General features: G+C 36.3%; 1 protein-coding gene across 1 annotated transcript in view; it reads left to right on the top strand.

Moving 5' to 3' along the window:
- The first annotated feature begins 91 nt into the window (after nt 1–91).
- Stap1 (signal transducing adaptor family member 1) overlaps nt 92–17,976 on the top strand; it is a 51,866-nt gene continuing 33,981 nt past the window's right edge. The window contains exons 1-3 of the mRNA XM_008853827.3: nt 92–301; nt 9,805–9,876; nt 16,214–16,327. Of these exons, the coding sequence (XP_008852049.1) occupies nt 182–301; nt 9,805–9,876; nt 16,214–16,327 (306 nt within the window). The 5' untranslated portion in view covers nt 92–181. The remainder of the gene's footprint in view (nt 302–9,804; nt 9,877–16,213; nt 16,328–17,976) is intronic.

Below are 17,976 nucleotides of genomic sequence, written 5' to 3'. Positions count from 1 at the left end.
GTGTGTGTGTGTGTGTGTGTGTGTGTGTGTGTGTGTGTGTCCTGTTGGTGGTAGTGTTTGTGGTTAAAAAGCAAGTTGGGACTTCCTCTTTGAACAGTTGCCTTTCCTCTCACACAACGGAGGTATCATTTTGTTTGAGACTGGACAGAACTGAAACCAAAGTGAACACGAACGCGAGGGTATGATGGCTAAGAAGCCCCCCAAACCAGCCCCTCGAAAGATCTTCCAAGAAAGATTAAAGATTACCGCTCTACCCTTGTACTTTGAAGGCTTTTTATTAGTCAAACAGTCAGAATACCAGGTAAGTCTGTAGACAACAATGTTAAACCTGAAAGTTGGACTTAATATAAAATTTATCTCGTGGCAATGTGATGTGAAGAAGCCTCCTTGTTTCTGCATGGGTTATATATATATATCCCCTTCTTTTCCTTGCATGTGAAAAATGATTCTAATTTTATATACCTTAGATACAATGTATGGTTTATGAATGTACGCACATATGTGTAAGTATAATATGTTTCTAACATTAAGCCATTAATATAAAAAATTCAATGAACTTAAGAATTCATTTAAACATCACACAAGATTTTGGCTTTGGACAGAGAATGTCTCTCATATTTTCACCACAATTTACTACTATTCTTAAGTGACAATGTATAGCATTAAAATAAGATGATATTATGATTAACATAAACATACTCCTCTTAGTTATATTGATGTTTATAATATAAAGATCAAATCATAAGAAATGGTAAACTTTCATAAGAACTGTGGAAAAACTGATACTGTTTAATATTATGTATAGTTACACTTTTTGAAAATATTGTTCAAAATAGTGATTTTAAAAGAGAGCATTTAGAGTACTATTGTGGTAGTAAGTAAAGTAAGTTAAAAAGAATATATCTGCTCTAAAACATTCACCAAGCTTTCCACACATTTTTAACTTTAAAAATTAAACCTGTAGTTACCTAAAATCATTGCCTTTAGAATTATAATTGTGGACAACTTAAAATTAGAGAAATAAATATGAACTTGTACTAAAGAAGGAAAGAAGGCGTTAATTCAGGTAAAATTTATTGAAATTTTAATGTTGATTGAAGCTAACAAAACTTTGTTTTCAGAAATGGCCTAAGAAATGTTCAGTGATGATAATAAAGCATTCTTTCAGAGGATTCATTAACACCGTGGAAAATTATGTATATGGCTATGAATAACATGCATATTTTCTACATATATAAATGAAATCATTTGTTGTTTGAAAGTGAAGTATAATTTTTCTTGTTATGAGTGTTAGACCTGTGTTAGCAATATTTGTCAGGTATATTGTAATTTGTTGATCCTACACAGATTAGCTACATGGTTACACTTTGCCAGAAATGAACTTTCAAAAGTAAGTTTCTAATTGGTAATTTTAATTTGATCATTCACTGAATATCTTTCATACCTTTCTAAAGTATTTATAATAATTATGCTTGATACCAAGATCTTTTAGATGTTTAAAGAAAGCATGCTACTGGTATGGCTTGCAAAAAACCCTACAATTTTAGAATGTCAGTGAAGCATGCCTTCTCCTGATGGTTTTGCCATGTATAGCTTGTGAGTTTGTAAAAATTTCTCAACCTTCTCTGGGTTCAGTTTCTTCAACTGTAAAAAAGAAAAAGGAGCAAATTCATACTACTTTGCCTCCAATAGACTACATTATCACTTAAAGTGTATTCTCTACTACATCTGGGATAAGTAAGTGCTGAATCTATTTGTTCAAGCAACATTTATTGTGTACCCCATGTGCACCAAACATGAAGAGAGGCTCAGCTTAGTAGTGGTTATGACTTCTTACCCAATTGCTCTACTTTTTCTTAGAAAGTATGCTTTGAAACAAAATAAGCTACGCACTAAATATTTCTTATGCGGACTGGGGATAATGCTAAATGATCCAGCACTTGCCTAGCATGCATGAGGCCGTGAGTTCAATCCCCAGCATGGAACTATATCTACTTATGAAATGTATATGATGAAATTAATTTGTTTATACATTTGAATTCATAGCAAAGTGCCTTTTCCTTATATGTCAGTCAGAAAGAGATTTACATGTCTACTTACACGGTGGTTTCAAAGATTAAAATGATAAATATGTAGAACATCTGCTTCACAATAAAGGTTAGACTCTCTTTCTTCTGATTCATTTACATTTATTTTATATTTTTTGTTAATGTCCTAAAATCAGTTTGGGGTCTAGAAGTAAAATGTCTCAAAGGAAAGCCATAGTGTTTAAGTACTTGAAATTAGAAACCATGAGGAAAAAAGCTGAGGAAAATAAGTGGGATTTTCATGACACTGGCAGCAAAGCACAGGGTACATTTGGAAGCAAGATGAGCCAAGAACATTACTGCCAAGTCATCTGTGGAACTAGTGGGATAAATGACATTGAGAGACTGGGCAGAATCTAAATAGAATCTCTATAGAAGAAGTTCAGAACACTAAGCTAGAGAAAATATAACTGAAGAGTAACTGGTCAATAGAGGGATTATGGTCAACAAGAGGCTCTTGCTACAAGTATTTTATTGAGGCATTTCAAAAGAATTTGTAGAGCTTTGCCCCCAGGAAAATGCACCAAGATATATTGTCTTTAATACAATTCTAGAAGGACTCTGAATTTCAGGTCAAGAATTTATGGAAAAACTTCTTTCAAGGGAAATACATGGGAAGATTTACTTTAATTATAGCATTAGGAGTTTTGGATTGGCCAGGAAGATATGTTAGATAGTTAAAGCACAATTGAATACAAAAGGCACGGCAGTTTTTATGAATAAGAAAAATTCTAACCTTCCTGGAACATTAGAAATAAGGAAGTAAGGGTAATAACTCATAGTTCATTTAATCTATGATGCACTACAATTTAAAAAAGGTGTGTCATGTGTCCTATGAGCCTGAACTTAAGAATGTGATCATAACATATCAAAGTAACAATTCTCTGACCAGTCCTCTCATTTAGGAAGGTTTTAGTGTTATCTCAATTGCGTTCTCAAACATAATTCTCTATACAAAAAAATCTCCAAAGTTTTTAGATACACACTTCTTCCAGGAAAACACTTTGAACATAGATAGCTAATATGAGAATACTAACATGCATTTCAGTACTAATATTCTGTGTAAATTATTAAATATAAGCAAGAAGAAATTAGGATGAAACAGATAACTATAAGTAGATATTTTATGTTTTATAATGGTTCATCTCAAACACTTTTGGGATATGTGCCCCCCACTTTGGAAACCATTATACAACATCCTTTCTTAGTCAAATTAATTTGTTCACAGAAAAAAAAGTAGGAGTATTTTGTTAGGGAAGGGTTAGATAGAGAGACACAAGTGGAAATTCCAATGTTTCTAGTTATAAAGGATTATAATATAACTCATCTTCGCTAGTTATATTAATGAAGAAAATAAGCAAAGGCAAGAATCAGTCTAACTCCTTTAAATTCCTTTAAATATTTTAATTTATTTCCTCATTTGTAAAATCCATAATTATTCTTTGGTGTAAGTACATGGATTTTGTGATTAACAAGTGGAGTATATGACAACTTTTCTTGAAGTTTGACTCTGGTGGGTATTGTTATATGTTCTTAATGTCTTCTCACTATGGTCCTTACAATAACTCTTCTGGGTAGAGATAATTCTGCTCATTTCAAAGATGAATAGTTATGGCTCATGTAAGCTCTGTTGAAAGTTCCTCATCTATCGGTGAGTGTAACTTAAATTTGACTGTAATGTACTTCACAAAATGTTGCCTTTCAAACTTGAGCTTTAATTCCATTTGACTGTAGCTTCCAAATGTTACAGATGCCCCCTCAGTGGAATTTTATCATATGAACTCAACAGTAAGTTCAGCAAATTTTCAAAATCATTTAATTGAATAAAAATAGGCAATAACCTTAAATTCCAAATACAAAGTTGGTGGTGGTTATTAAAGTAGTGATAAATTAGAGCTCTCACATCAATCTCTTTACTCCAGTGATTCAACACAAATGATTGTTGAAAAAAACTGTTTGCTAAATATACACCATCAAAAGACGTGGTCATCGGGTTAATTTTTTAAAGATTTATTTTAAATTAATTTATGTGTCTGTGTGTAGGTATGTTCACATGAATACCTCATGGAGGTCACGAGCATCATATCCCCCCGGAGCTGGGGCTACAGACAGTGATGAGCTGCCTGATGTGGGTACTGGTAACTGAACATGGGTCCTCTACAAGAACAGTACATGCTCTTAATCACTGAGCCATCTCTCTATCCCTCAAAATTGATTTTAAAAATATTTAAATATCTCTATAAATAAAAATATACATAGATATCAATGATTCAAATTTTACTTGTGTTCATCAGATCTTATCAGAAACTAATTCAGGGTTATGACCTTCATTCATCTTTATATGCTAAATAGAAGCTAGTTCTGTCTTTGGGTTTGTGGCTGTCCTGCAGTTCATGGGGCCTATTGCTGTTTATAACTTATTTTTTCTTCCAGGCTGCCTATGGACTCCACTCAGTGCCTTGATATTTTCTTCTTTCTCCATTTAATAATTTCTCCTTAGTTCTGCCCACTAATCTATAGGATTGCTTTCCTATTCACTTCTGTTTCCCCTGAATAACTACTCAGTATCATTCTTTTGTGGCTGACCACCTCTGTGATTTTTCTTAAGAGCACACCTGGAAATCTGCATGTACATAAAGAAGGACCTCCATAATCCTTGCCCTGACAAAAATGATACTAGCTTTTCTTTTTCTAATAACAGATTAGATTAATGAGGCTGGATAGACTAATGAAAAGAGTGGTATACTGACTTCTAGTGTTTTCTTTTGTTTTCGACCAAGAATATCTTGGAGTTACATTCAATATGAAGCTTCACATCAGTTAAACTTCAAAACTGATAATTACATTCACGAAACAATATATCTACATTCTTTTTCCATAGCATTTTTACTCACCCCTGCCTTAGTTCTAAAATACAGAATAGTCTTGACCTACTTCATTGCAGAGGCTTCCTGATAGAATAGAATGTAAAAGCCCTTTTTAAAAAAGTACAATAAAAAAGGCAAACCAACTCCTAAGATACAGTTAAATGTTTTTGTTAATTCATTGCAGGTCAAATCTGTGATAGTTCAACAGTGTGAAAGACTATTCAGCCCCATTCATTTTACAAAACACCTGCCTGATCATGGGGCTGGTATACGTTAGCAACTTCTGAAGTCAAATTTCTCAAATGAAGTTTTAAAAAAATATCGTGAAGTAAGAAAAATATTCATGGGCCAGAGAAATGGCTCAGCAAGTAAAGGCCCTTGCTATCAAGCCTGCTGAACTGAATTCACTACAAGGAATCTGCATGGTAGAAGAAGAGAATGGACTCCAGCAAGTTGTCCTCTGACCCCCACATGCATACCATGGTATGCAGGCATGTATGAGTCTACACACATACACACAAAGTTTTTTAAATATAAAAGATGTTAAAAAAAAAAAGCCAGACATGATGGCGCACACCTTTAATCCAAGCACCCAGGGCGTAGAGGTAGGTGAATTTCTGTGAGATCAAGGAAAGCTGGCCTGCATAGTGCGTCCCAGGCCAGCAGGGGCTACAGGGGCACCATTTGTCAAAAAAACAAACAAGAAGAAGAAGAAGAGGAGGAAGAGGAGGAGGGGGGGAGAAAGAAAGGAAGGGAGGAAGGAAGGAAGGAAGAAAAGAAAAGAAAAGAAAAAAAGAAAAGAAAAATATTTAGGAGTGATGTTATACAGGAATAACAATAGATTTCATTATTCTGTTCTATAAAATAACCTCTCCTCTTACATAGTCCTATTATACTAACTTTATTTTAGACATCTTTGGACTCCATCACTATCTCTTTCACATGCACATATAAATCTCTGTGATTATATGGAAACTGTACCCATCAATAATATGATTGTCAGGGCAATGCTCTGTTTTGCTGTTGTTCAAGTGGCGAACATTTATTGAACATCTGCTCTGTTGCCAGTCTTATGTTATGTGATGTGTTACATTACACATATCAAATCTTCAACCACTCTATGAATCAGTTGTAATAGACTGAATTCTCTGCTGCTGTTTTTGGTTCCTCCACAGTAAACTGCCACACAGGAGACAGAGTAATAATTGTTCAATTGTTTAATATATATTCACAAACTTATAAGTAATTACTACTATCTCCTTCAAGAATAAATGAATCATTATGACACAAAATTCCATGAGCAACCATCCTCTCTCTCTTCCACCAACTTTAAATTTTTGTGACCTTTCATTGGAATTTTTCTTTTCCCAATTCTGAAACTGAACAGTCAGGAATCTCATGACTGAAGATCCTTTACTTACTTTTAATACTGATAAAGACTATCACATGTGGTTTTGATTGAAGGCGAAGCTGCTAACCTTTAACCTAGATTTAGGTAACTTTGAGCTACCTTGAGTCTCTGAGTCAGTCTGAGAGACCCAAGCCTGACCTTCTTGGAGGCCCCTTGCCACCTGACAGGAAATAAAACAGAACACCTACTCTCTCCTAGTATACTAAGCTGAGAGAGGACAGGAAAGTGGTGAGCTAAGCATCCTGCCTCCCAGCCTCACCTACCCAGTCCTCCTCTCTTCTGAGATCATTCTGGAAGTGTTTGCTAGTACAGAATAGATTGGAGAGGGTAAGAAGGTGGCAGAACGTTCAGGTAAAGGGCTAGTGAAGTTGCAAACTTTATGCCCTATGTGAATGGAGGGAAAGAGATTTCTGATGGTGTTAAAAAGAATATTTATTTCCTTGTTTTATTTGCCTGCTTGTGTCAGTCATCTGTACATATTGGGCATCTGGATTTCAGACAAAGTGAATAACTTTTTGCTCAGTTTGTAATTGCTCCTTTGGGAGCTGTCTACTGGACGGTCCCATATTTGAATCACATATTACAGCTAGTTCTTGATTATGGGTACGGACTAGAATGGAAAGGCTACTTGCCATGGACAATAATACCTGTCCTATGTTGCAATTTGTGTTTGAGGGAGATTGCTGAACTAATATATCAGTTCATTTAAACCTATCCCATTGAAATGTGACTCTTTTTTCTACAAAGAAGGTGAGTCTCTTTTCTACTCTTTGAATTTGGCCCAGGTCATATGATAAATGCAGAAACATATTAATAATGTGCCAGTTGGGGTGGGAAAGATGGCTCAGCATTTAAGAGCATTTACAGGTTTCATAGAAGACCTGGGTTCAGTTCCCAGCACCCATATGGAAGCTCAAAACCATCTGGAACTCAACTTCCAGGAAACCTGACACCATCTTCTAGCCTTTGCATGCACATGGTGCAAATAAACTCATGCAGGCATATACACATGCACATAAAACAAATAAATTAATTGAACATTGAGCCTTTTTCTTCTAGGAATTTTTTAAAGTGTTTTCATTTTGAAAGATTTACTTTTAAGTGTGTGTGTGTGTGTGTGTGTGTGTGTGTGTGTGTGTGTGTGCATGTGAATGCAGGTGACTGTGGATGTCAGAAGAAGGCATCAGATCCCCTGGAGCTGGAATTACAGGTGGTTGCGTACTGCCCAATGTGGGTGCTGGGAACCAAACTCAGGTCTTCTGAAAGAGCTGCAAGTGCTCTTAACCACTGAACCATCTCTCCAGCCCCAGTTTTAGGAATCTTTATGCCAGCATGTAAATGAAGCCTGGTTGGTTGCAAGATGGGTGAGATGCCATATGGAGTAGACTCCAGTCTTAGCTTGCCCAGTCATTTCACATTTCTCCCTAAGGCCTAGACACATACATGAAGCTACCCTAGATCAGTCACAGTCAGATATACCCAGGAAAAAATCAGATAGTCACAGAATGATGAAAAGCAGAAGACACTACTATTATAATTCACTGAGTGGACTGGGAACTTGAAAATAGCTCTACCAAGAATATTAGAAAAATAGTGGTTGTGATAGGAATCAATTTGATCTTGAACTTGAGAGACAGAAAAATAAAAGCTAGATTGGGTTATAGAGTTCCTTGTTTGAGAAAATAAGTTCACACATTCTAAAGAAATGACATTTTACAAGCCAGACAAAGGATAAATGGCACGCTGATATTGAATGGGCATAAAATACCATAATAGAAAGTATCTTCATAAGTACAAAAAAGGGGAAAATTTTTTGTTACTTCCTTATATTCATTTTCAATACATAAGCCATAATATTTTGATAAATTTCAAAAATCATCTTATTAAACTCTAAAGGAAGGAATGATGAACACATCTATTAAATTAGTTGGACTTTTTGTTGTTATTGTTTTGAGAAAGGGTCTCCTCATAACCCCCGCTGGCCTAGAACTCGCTATGGAGACCAGGGCAGCCTCAGTCTCATAGAGGTCTTCCTCCCTTTGCTTTTGAGTGCTGGCATTAATGGCATGTGCCACCACACCCACCTATGAATTGGAATTTTTAACAACATAACTTTGGAAAGAACTGAGTATGAAAGTAAGCTGTAGAAAGATTTTATTCTTTGAGTTCAACTGCTAGTGTTTTCTAATATAAACACATCTTCATATTCATTTAAATAGACATTCATTAGAGTGAAATGGGAGTCTGACTAGGTTACTAATTATTTTTTTATTTAAAGCACTGTTTCTGTAGAACTCAGGGTAATGCAAATCTATTAATAATAAAACATTTACTTCATGAATGAAATTTGGTTTTCAACCCGGGTTCAAACGCAAGCACCCACATGACAGCTAACAATTGTCTATAACTCCAATTCCATTGGATCCAATACCATCTTCTGTCCTCCACAGTCATTGCACAGCATGGGTGCACTTACATACATGCAAGCAAAACACTCACACACATAAAATAAAAATAATAAAATATTTAAAAAAATAAATTTGATCTTCAAATTTCAACTTTGATGGTATTTTATTATTTTTATCATTATCAGTTTCTCAAATTTCCCTGATTTTTGTCAATAATAGTACTACTTCCTGAACTCAAACTAAGAGCCAAGTTCTCTGCAAGTGCTTTACTTCTGTTAATTCATTTGGTTTTTTCATCTGCCCTAGAAAGCAGATATACCTTTGTCCTACACTGGCCCTTAAATGGTTGCTCTTACACATGTAAGTGTCTACTAAAATTGCATAAAAAGCCTTAATAAAGAGACATTTGAAAATTATCTATTTAAACAAGCATTATCCTAAAATAAATTTAAGATGGATTCAACCAAGAATCAACTGAAAAGCCAATAAAAATTAGGTGAACAAGCCGGGCATGGTGGCACATGCCTTTAACCCCATCACTTGGGAGGCATAGACACGCAGATCACTGTTGAGTTCAAGGTCAGCCTGGTCTACATAGTGAGTTCCAGGCCAGCTGGGGCTACAGGGAGACCCTGTCTCAATAAGATCAAAACAAAAAAAAATTAGGTGAACTCAGTTCAAAAATGTCATAATGATATCTATTAGTTTTCATCCTAATTTAACAATTTTAATCGGAAAAAAATTGAGTGAATAGCCAGGCATGGTGGTACAAGCCTTTAAGCCCAGCACTCAGGATGCAGAGGCAGATAGATCTCTGTGAGTTCAAGGCCAGCCTGGTCTACATATCGAGTTCTGGGCTTACCAAGGCTACATAGTGAGACCCTGTCTCAAGAAACAGACAGATGAAAAAAAGAAAAACATGAATATGAAAACAAAAAAATTTATATTATACAAATGATTAAGAAATGTAAATAGAGACTACAACATTTGAATATACTAATGAAATAGTGGTTTTGATTTCTTTCCCACAGGAGTACAAACACTATTGGACAGAATTGAGAGGAACCACACTTTTCTTTTACAGAGACAAAAAAAGTACAACAGTAAGTAGTTTAACATGTTCAACTGACTTGGTTTTTTTTTCAGTAATCTATTAGCACATTATCTACTATTCATTTTTTTTCGACTACCAAAAAGTAGAGACACTCTAGTAAAATAATCCAGCTGAGAAAATTTAAATATGTGAGGGCTGTCAATCATGATAGATCAATGGTAACGATTCCTTGGGCAACTCAGAGTGTATTAACTCATGTTTTCAAATTTGTATTCTGTTTTCTAAAGACTTATTTGTATTTTTTATTTTTTAAATATTTTATTTATTATTTTTATTATGTGTATACGTGTATTGCCTGTGTGTTGTGCAATGCCTGTGGAGGACAGAGAGGGCTGTCGGATCCCCTGAAACTGGAGTTAGGACAGTTGTTAGCTGCCATGTGGGTACTAGGATTCAAGCCCAGGTCTTCTGCAAGAACAACCAGTGTTCTTAACCACTGAGCTATCTCTCCAGCCTCTTATTCGTATTTTATGTATGACTGTTTTGCCTGCATGTATGTATGTGCACCACATATGTGCACTATATGTGTGTGCCTTGTGCCTGCAGGGACCAGGAGAGGGTGTTGAATCCCTATGTGGATGCTAAGTACCAAACTCGGGCCTTCTGCAAGTGTAACAAGCGCTTTTAATTGCTAAGCCATCTCGCTAGCCTGCTTAACTTTGCATTCTTATCTTTCTGATCTGGATAATTAAAACAAATAATAAAAATTTAGATACTTGAATATAGACTAATTAATGCCAAACAACAGCTCTAGTTTCTCTCAAGTCTTATGTTATGGAATGTGATATAATTTGAAAAGAACAGAATGAGTCCCAGAGCACCAGAGCATACAGTGTCACCATTTAATTTTCCTGGAAACACAAAAGCATACCCTAAAAAGTAGGACTTCCAAGAGCTAAATCTTGAGAATAACAATGAAGAGCTCCTGAGATTTGTTTGTTTGCTTTGGTTCAGCTTTTGTGTGTGCTTCATTTTTTCCAAGAATAAAATATGATATTTGGGGTTGGAGATATGGTTCAGTAGTAGAGTGTTTGCTTAGCATCTGTAAAGCCCTGGGTTTGTGCGGTCACTGCCAGCGGCGGCCACGCTCTTCCTTTCTCGTGGGTGCCACTCCTTCGTTCTCATGGGCGCCAAGGCTGCTCCTCCCTCTCGCTCTGGGCTGAGGCCACTCTTCTGTTTGCCTGGTGCTGAGGCAGCTCTTCTGCTTGCCCTGTGCTGCCTCCTGTGATCATGCTTCTGCCTGGTCCCAGACCCCAGGGCTGGTGAGGAGACTGTGTCAATGGAGCCTCACTCAGACACAGGAGGCCAGGTTCAGTGACACAGGTCTGGTTTATTGCAGGAAGGCACAAGCTTATATAGGGATAGTGGTCCAATCACAGCACAGCAAGTAGGATACCTCATTAGCATATCAGGTTTAGCATCCTATCATAGTACAGCAAGTAGGATACCTTATTAGCATAACAGACTTAGTATCCTATTAGTATAACAGACTTAATGTCCTATCACAGAATAGCGGGTAGGACACCTCATTAGCATACTGGGTTTCAGATTACAGAGCCTGGATTCCTGGAAACCATGTGACCCTGACAGTTGCACTACCACCCTAGGCTCAAGCCTGTCTCCCACAGGTTTGGTCCTCAGCAACACACACACACACACACACACACACACACACACACACTATTTTAGTGCAAATGTTTGCCTACCTTGAATATGACTCAAAGATTTGTTTGAGCCAGCAACTTTAGATATAAATATTGTAAATCAGGCCAGGCATGGTGGTACATGCCTTTAATTCCTGGACTTGGAGGCAGAGGCAGGCAAATCTCTCAAAAAACCAAACCAAATGAAACTAAACCAAAGCAAACAAAAATATTAAAAATAAATATTCTACATCATGAATATATTAGCCCAATGTCTTAGAACATTACTAGAACTATTATGCTCAGAACTAATGAAAGAAAGCCTTTTTTATGTTTTTCTATCTGTAAGCATTTAGTACTATTAGCAGTAAACTAGCTGAAAGTGGTAAGAACAAAAACAAAAATAAAAATTAACTTAAAATGGTCATCTTTCACCCAGAGTTCTATATCGATAAGATTTATACAAGGGTATTTTAAAATATTAAATTCTTTAAAAACTAAGTTTTTTGGTATGCATTCCAATTTCCTATAAATATGAGTAAAGCAAAGACCTTGGTCTAAACTTTCAGTAACTGAGTTCACTTACCACATGGCAAGAGACAGTACCATTTTGTGAGTGGTACCTGGTGTGCTCAGACAGATTGCCTAGCTTTTGCTATGCTGGTCCAGCCATTATTAACTGGGACCTCAAGCTCATTGCTTAACCTCTCTGTGGCTCAATGTCAAAAAAAAGGGTCTGGTAGAAAACAGATGCTATCCTGAATTGGGCAATTTGAAGAGTGCCTAAGAAAGTTGTAGTAATTACTCAAAGCAATGAAAAGAATAGAGAAGTCACAAACAGAACTCTGAGGCTAAAAACAGTGCTGCATGACCACATGAGGAATGAGAGGGAAAAGTGGGAGAGGTCATACTTGAGGGACATGTGATCTTTGACTGAGGGAGCGACTATACTAAATACCTCCAGGTATTCAGTGATATTTAAATAAATAGTCTCCAGGGCACTAAGTACCCTACTTTACTCTCCTCACTCTTCTGACGTGCCAGAGGCCTCCAGTGGTCCAGCCCAACAGGATGCCAAAAGGCAAGGCAAGGTTCATATCCATCCCTCTTCATGGAGCAGTGTTGGGTGATAAGAGGATACAAGTGAATCTGAAGGAGCAAATAACACAGAGAGATGTAGAGGATATTTCTAAGACTCTGTCTTCAAATCTCTAAATTTAGGATGAAGTTCACCATGTGTCTCATAGGTTATCCAAATAATCAAATGAGATAGTATATGAACTGTTTCAATCAGTAGCCCATACATTCTAGCACTCACATAGTCTATGTACATTTACATACATTAACTATTTACTTTTCACACCAACTCTGCAAATTTCCTTTTAGATTTTGTGTTGATATATTTGTTTTTTTGCAGAGGGCCTTCTAAGTAGGCTCCCTTTTATTTTTATTTATTTTTATTTTTTATTTATTATATTTATTTTGTATGTATAAGTGTATTGCCTACATGTAAGTGAGTACACCCATGTTGTACAATGTAGCGGAGGTCAGAAGAGCTCCCTTTTAACTCCTGACCCTTTTGCCTCAGTCTCCTGAGTGCTGAGATTACAAACATATACTGGGCACTATTTAATCCCTATCTGTAGATGAAAACAGTCAAGTTTAAGGATTAAGAAATTGTACAAGAACCTCTACACCTAAGATTCATAGAACATAGTGAAACAAGGTATAGAGAGAATTCTAGTGCATCACTCAACTCTCATCAACAAATCTCCCTCAGGCAACAGAGGGCAATGAATGCAGGGCTCAGGGACCATTGTGGAAGAGAGGGTGGAAAGATTGTAAGGGCCAGGGAGGAGGTACATGGCCATATGGAAATAGAGTTTTACAGCTCCTGGGACCTTGCTCATATGAATTTACAGTAATGATGAGAGCATGCACAAGACCCATGAAAACTCAAGCAGATAAAAACCTAGCATAGAACTGTGGAAATGGGAAGCAGAGGCCAATCTTACCCAAAGAACTATTGGGCAGCTGATAACTACTGAGTAAGGAAGAACTGATCTTCTTTAAGGGAGTAGATAGGCAGACTAGATAGGCAGACTAGACCCCAGTGGATGAACTTGCACTAAGGGACATCAGGGCATACTAACTTGACTCAATAGGCCGTAACATAAATGACAGAATGCATGAAATCCAGTCAAAGAGGGGGGTTGTGGGAGGGTGCTGATGAGGAAGGAGGTAGTGTGGTGGCCCATACCTTTAGTCCCAGCACTTGGGAGGCAGAGGCAGACAGATCTCTGTGAGCTCAAGGCCAGCTGGGGCTACAGGGAAACCCAGTCTTAAAAAAAGAGGACTAAGATGTATATGAAATGCACAAAAATATTTAAAAAAGGAATTGTACAAGATCATATACCTAGTAGAAGAGGGCATAACCCAGGTCTTGATAATTAATCAATCTTCTTAGCCACGATGCCAGGAAGAGGTCACAATGGAAGGTTGCAGAGTTTCCCACCTACTGATTTTTACAAAAAAGAATGAAGATGCTTGGGAAAGTTTTCTGGGTGACAGTCTCCAGGGAAACATTGGACAGGCCAGGGGAGAATGTTAGGCATGTATTTGGCCTATAACAGGCAAGAACTTAAATCTGCCTTTACATATCTAAAAGGCTTAAAGGAAGTCATGTGAAAAAGTCACTGAATTTGTTTAGTGTTATTCCAGAGAAAAGAGATCAGAACCAATGGATCTGGAAAGTACCTAGAGAAATTGTGGCTCAGTACAAGGGAAATGTTGAGAGTAGCAGAGCTGTGCCTGTCTCGTGAGTGCCCTGTTGTTACAGAAGCTCAGCTGCAGGCTAGAGAACAACATGGAAGATTTCACACTAAGGGGCAGATTTGAGCAGCTGATAGATAGCTGACCTTTAAGGTCCTTTACAACACTACAATTAAAAACAAAACTATGACTTCCTTTCCTGTAATCGATGGATCAGTGCTCTATCTAACTCTGCCACTTCTTCCTTTGTCACTTCCTCTTTGTTGCAGCCAAACCCATTGAGCCTGATCTAGACAGCCCATCAGAAAAGGATGCATGCTTAATTTTAAATTCTGGTTTTGTTCCCTTGTACCTCTCCTTCTGTTTTTAATTTTTCCTGGTTCCTTGAAAATAAACAGGCCAAATCAAACTTACTCTGTACCTCATCAATATAAACATAGCTCTGAAAATCATTTGCCTGTTTTTATGTCTTACGATATTCAGAAAAATTAAGTAAGGAGATGTATAAGGATATAGTACAATGAATTACATTAAATGTAACCAAGAACAACTGAAAAAAATTGAAAGAGGTGAAGAATGGGCTAATTTGGCAAAAACAATGAATAAAAGCCTTATTCACCAGCCATGTCTACATAGTGAGTTCCAGCCCAGGCTCATAGTGAGACCCTGACTCAAAAGAAAAGAAAAGAAAAGAAAAGAGAAAAGAAAAGAAAACCCATTTACAGACAGCTCTTTCAAATAGTAGAGGACAAAATTGGCCTTTTGTATACAGATCAATCCATAGAGATCAATTGCTCAGAACAAATATTTTTATTGTACTTGAATACTTGAATAGCAGAAATTTCTTAATAAGAGTTTCATAACCAATGGCGCATGACAAATGTGTTGAATAAAGGCTTTTTAGAAAAAAATTGTGCATAATAAATTCATAAATATAACTGATATAAAAGCTGTACAGCACACAATTTTTAAAAGTTTGATATTCTTTATTGTAACTTCTGTATAGACATTTGATTATCACAGAATGCTTTTTCTTGATTTTCGGTGAACTGCTTCTTTGATGAATTACACTTTATTTTTTGGATTCTGGAAGAATATTTTGTAAACTTTCTCCCCCCATTTACAAGGAAACAACTTTAGACACAACAAAACATGAAATTTCATCTAGATTATTAACATTTTCTTTGAAGTTAGACTGAGGATGAGCAATCAGTGAATGTGAGGGCAAATTTGGCCTGTGGTTTGATTTTATACAGTCTCTGAACAGATACATTTTTAAAAAACATTTTTGAAGTAGTATAAAGGAAAAAATAAAACCAGAAGACTATGTAACAAAGTCTGTATGTATATCCAAGGCACTTATTATTAAAAGTGCTACCTCTGAGATGATCAACAATCCAATAAATTATGCACAGATTTGCAAGTGATTTACCAACTAACAGTGTAAATACTCCTACCACAACTGATTCAATCTGTCAGTGTGATAGGAACATGGTGTTGGGAAAGAGAACACAGCAGCACTGTTACATAGTATTTTTCCACACAGATCAAAGATGTAAATAACATTAAGAGCATAGAGAACAGTAAAATATTGTAATATAATCAGAAAAGAATAAAATTTGAGTTTTGACTATAATTATAAATTTTACTTTAATGTATTTACTGGTAAGTTAATATAATTAAAAATTTAATACTATATCAATTGCAAAATTCACAAAAATTTAATATTTGGCCTTTGCAAATTTGTATGAGTCAGGTCTAGCATAATGCATTTCTAAATACTCTCTGGGATTAGGGAAACCAGGCTATCATGCAAAGTACAAGTAAGTTTTACAATTTGTTATTTTCCTTCATGCTGAAACAAATATATATCACCTGGGAAATTAACAATATTTTCTTTTATCTTTGTAGTATGTTGGCAAATTAGACATAACAGATCTTGTATGCCTTACTGACCAAAGTTCAACTGAAAAGAATTGTGCCAAATTCACTCTTGTTTTGCCAAAAGAGGAAGTGCAACTGAAGGTGAGTGAGGAGAAACTGCAGTCTATGATGGGTAATGCCTATAAGTAGTCTTTACTTTTTAACACAAGGTTGAAATAAAGAATTACAAGAGGGGTTAAGTCTCAATACTTCAGCAATATTCCTACCCTTTGTCAAGGACTAGTTTTTTGAGTTAGATTTTAGAGAGCATGCTCACTTGTTTACTATACAAGCACAATGAAACCTTATATTTCTGCCCTCTGACAAAGTCAAGGATACCACCTGGAGTTTTTAAAAACTGTTTTTGAATCAGCAGTGAGCTGGTAAAGACTAACCAGCAACTACAGTAATGGCATAAAGAGAACAACTTGGACTTAAGAAAGATAATATTGGAGAAGTTCCTAGGAGGTTGTTGATTGACTTGACAGTGGTGGCACTGAGTCTGATAGAGTCACCTTTATTTAGGCAATGCCAGCCCCATCTAAATAGAATCTACATGTAAGCAAGCTCTCTAGATAATTCCTTGATGTGGTGGTGAAGAGCACAGCACTGCAGTCAGATGCTGAGCTTTACATTTGGGCTGACTTAGGTTTTAGCTATGTGACCATAAGCCACATACTTTTCACTCAACTGTTTCTTGAATTAGAAGTCTTTACTCAAATGTAATCCTCTCACTGTGGCCCATCTGTAGCATTTTATCAAAATTATAACCTTGTCCCCTACCCTGGCTCTCATCACACTATCAATCTGTCTTACCCTGTTCTATATTTTATTTTTCCTATTTATTTCCACCTAACAATATCAAATGCACCATTATGTTGATTATTTATTCTTCCTTGCTATATCTCAAACTATGAGAACAAGGATTTAAAAAATTGAGTTTTTGTACATTTCATACATCTTAATCATATTTAGACTCCCTCCCCTATCTGCATCCCCCTTAAACCCCCCCACACACTGTATTTCATGTATTCTGTCATATATGTTAATGCTTATTGAGTCAAGTTTGTGTACCCAGATGTCCCTTGGTGTGAGTCCATTCACTGGAGCCTGGTCAACCTATCAAGTGCCACCCCCTTAAATAAGACCAAGTGAGTTTCCTTCACCTAGCACTGATCAGTTGCCAATACAGAATAATTATTATTTTTTTTGCTGTTCCCTAACCTAAAATAGTACCTGTAGCACTAAAGACATTCAATATATTTTAAATAAACAGATATGTAAAATGGAAATAAAAATACATTTTTGCTGAGTTTCCATAAGATTCTCAAAGGACAAAATAACTACTTCATATAAAAAAAAGATCCTTAAATGGTGTGCAGTCTACTCAAGAATGAGGCACTCTTCATTCCATAAAATAAAGCGTTCCAGCAGGATAGGGTGGCACATTCCTTTAATCTCAGCTCTGGGAAGGCAGAGGCAGGCAGATCTTTGTGAGATCAAGGCCAGACTGCAGCCATAGTGAGACCCTGTCTCAAATTAAACAAACAAACAAACAAACAAACAAACAAACAAAAAAAACGTTCCATTGTAGATGTGTCATTTAGGGACTAGGCATCTCACAGACTTTTATTCTCTGCATTTAAGCAGTTGTGGAACTCTGTAACAGTCTCCATTTGTTGCAAAAAGAAGCTTCTTTGATGAATGGTGGCAGGTATACTTGTCTGTAAATATAAGGATTCATATTTAGC

This window comes from Nannospalax galili, unplaced genomic scaffold (genome assembly GCF_000622305.1).
Source record: "Nannospalax galili isolate Female #2095 unplaced genomic scaffold, S.galili_v1.0 scaffold547, whole genome shotgun sequence".
NCBI lineage: Eukaryota > Metazoa > Chordata > Mammalia > Rodentia > Spalacidae > Nannospalax > Nannospalax galili.
The sequence above is the reverse complement of the archived record's forward strand: the minus strand, read 5'-3'. Positions and strand labels throughout refer to the sequence as shown.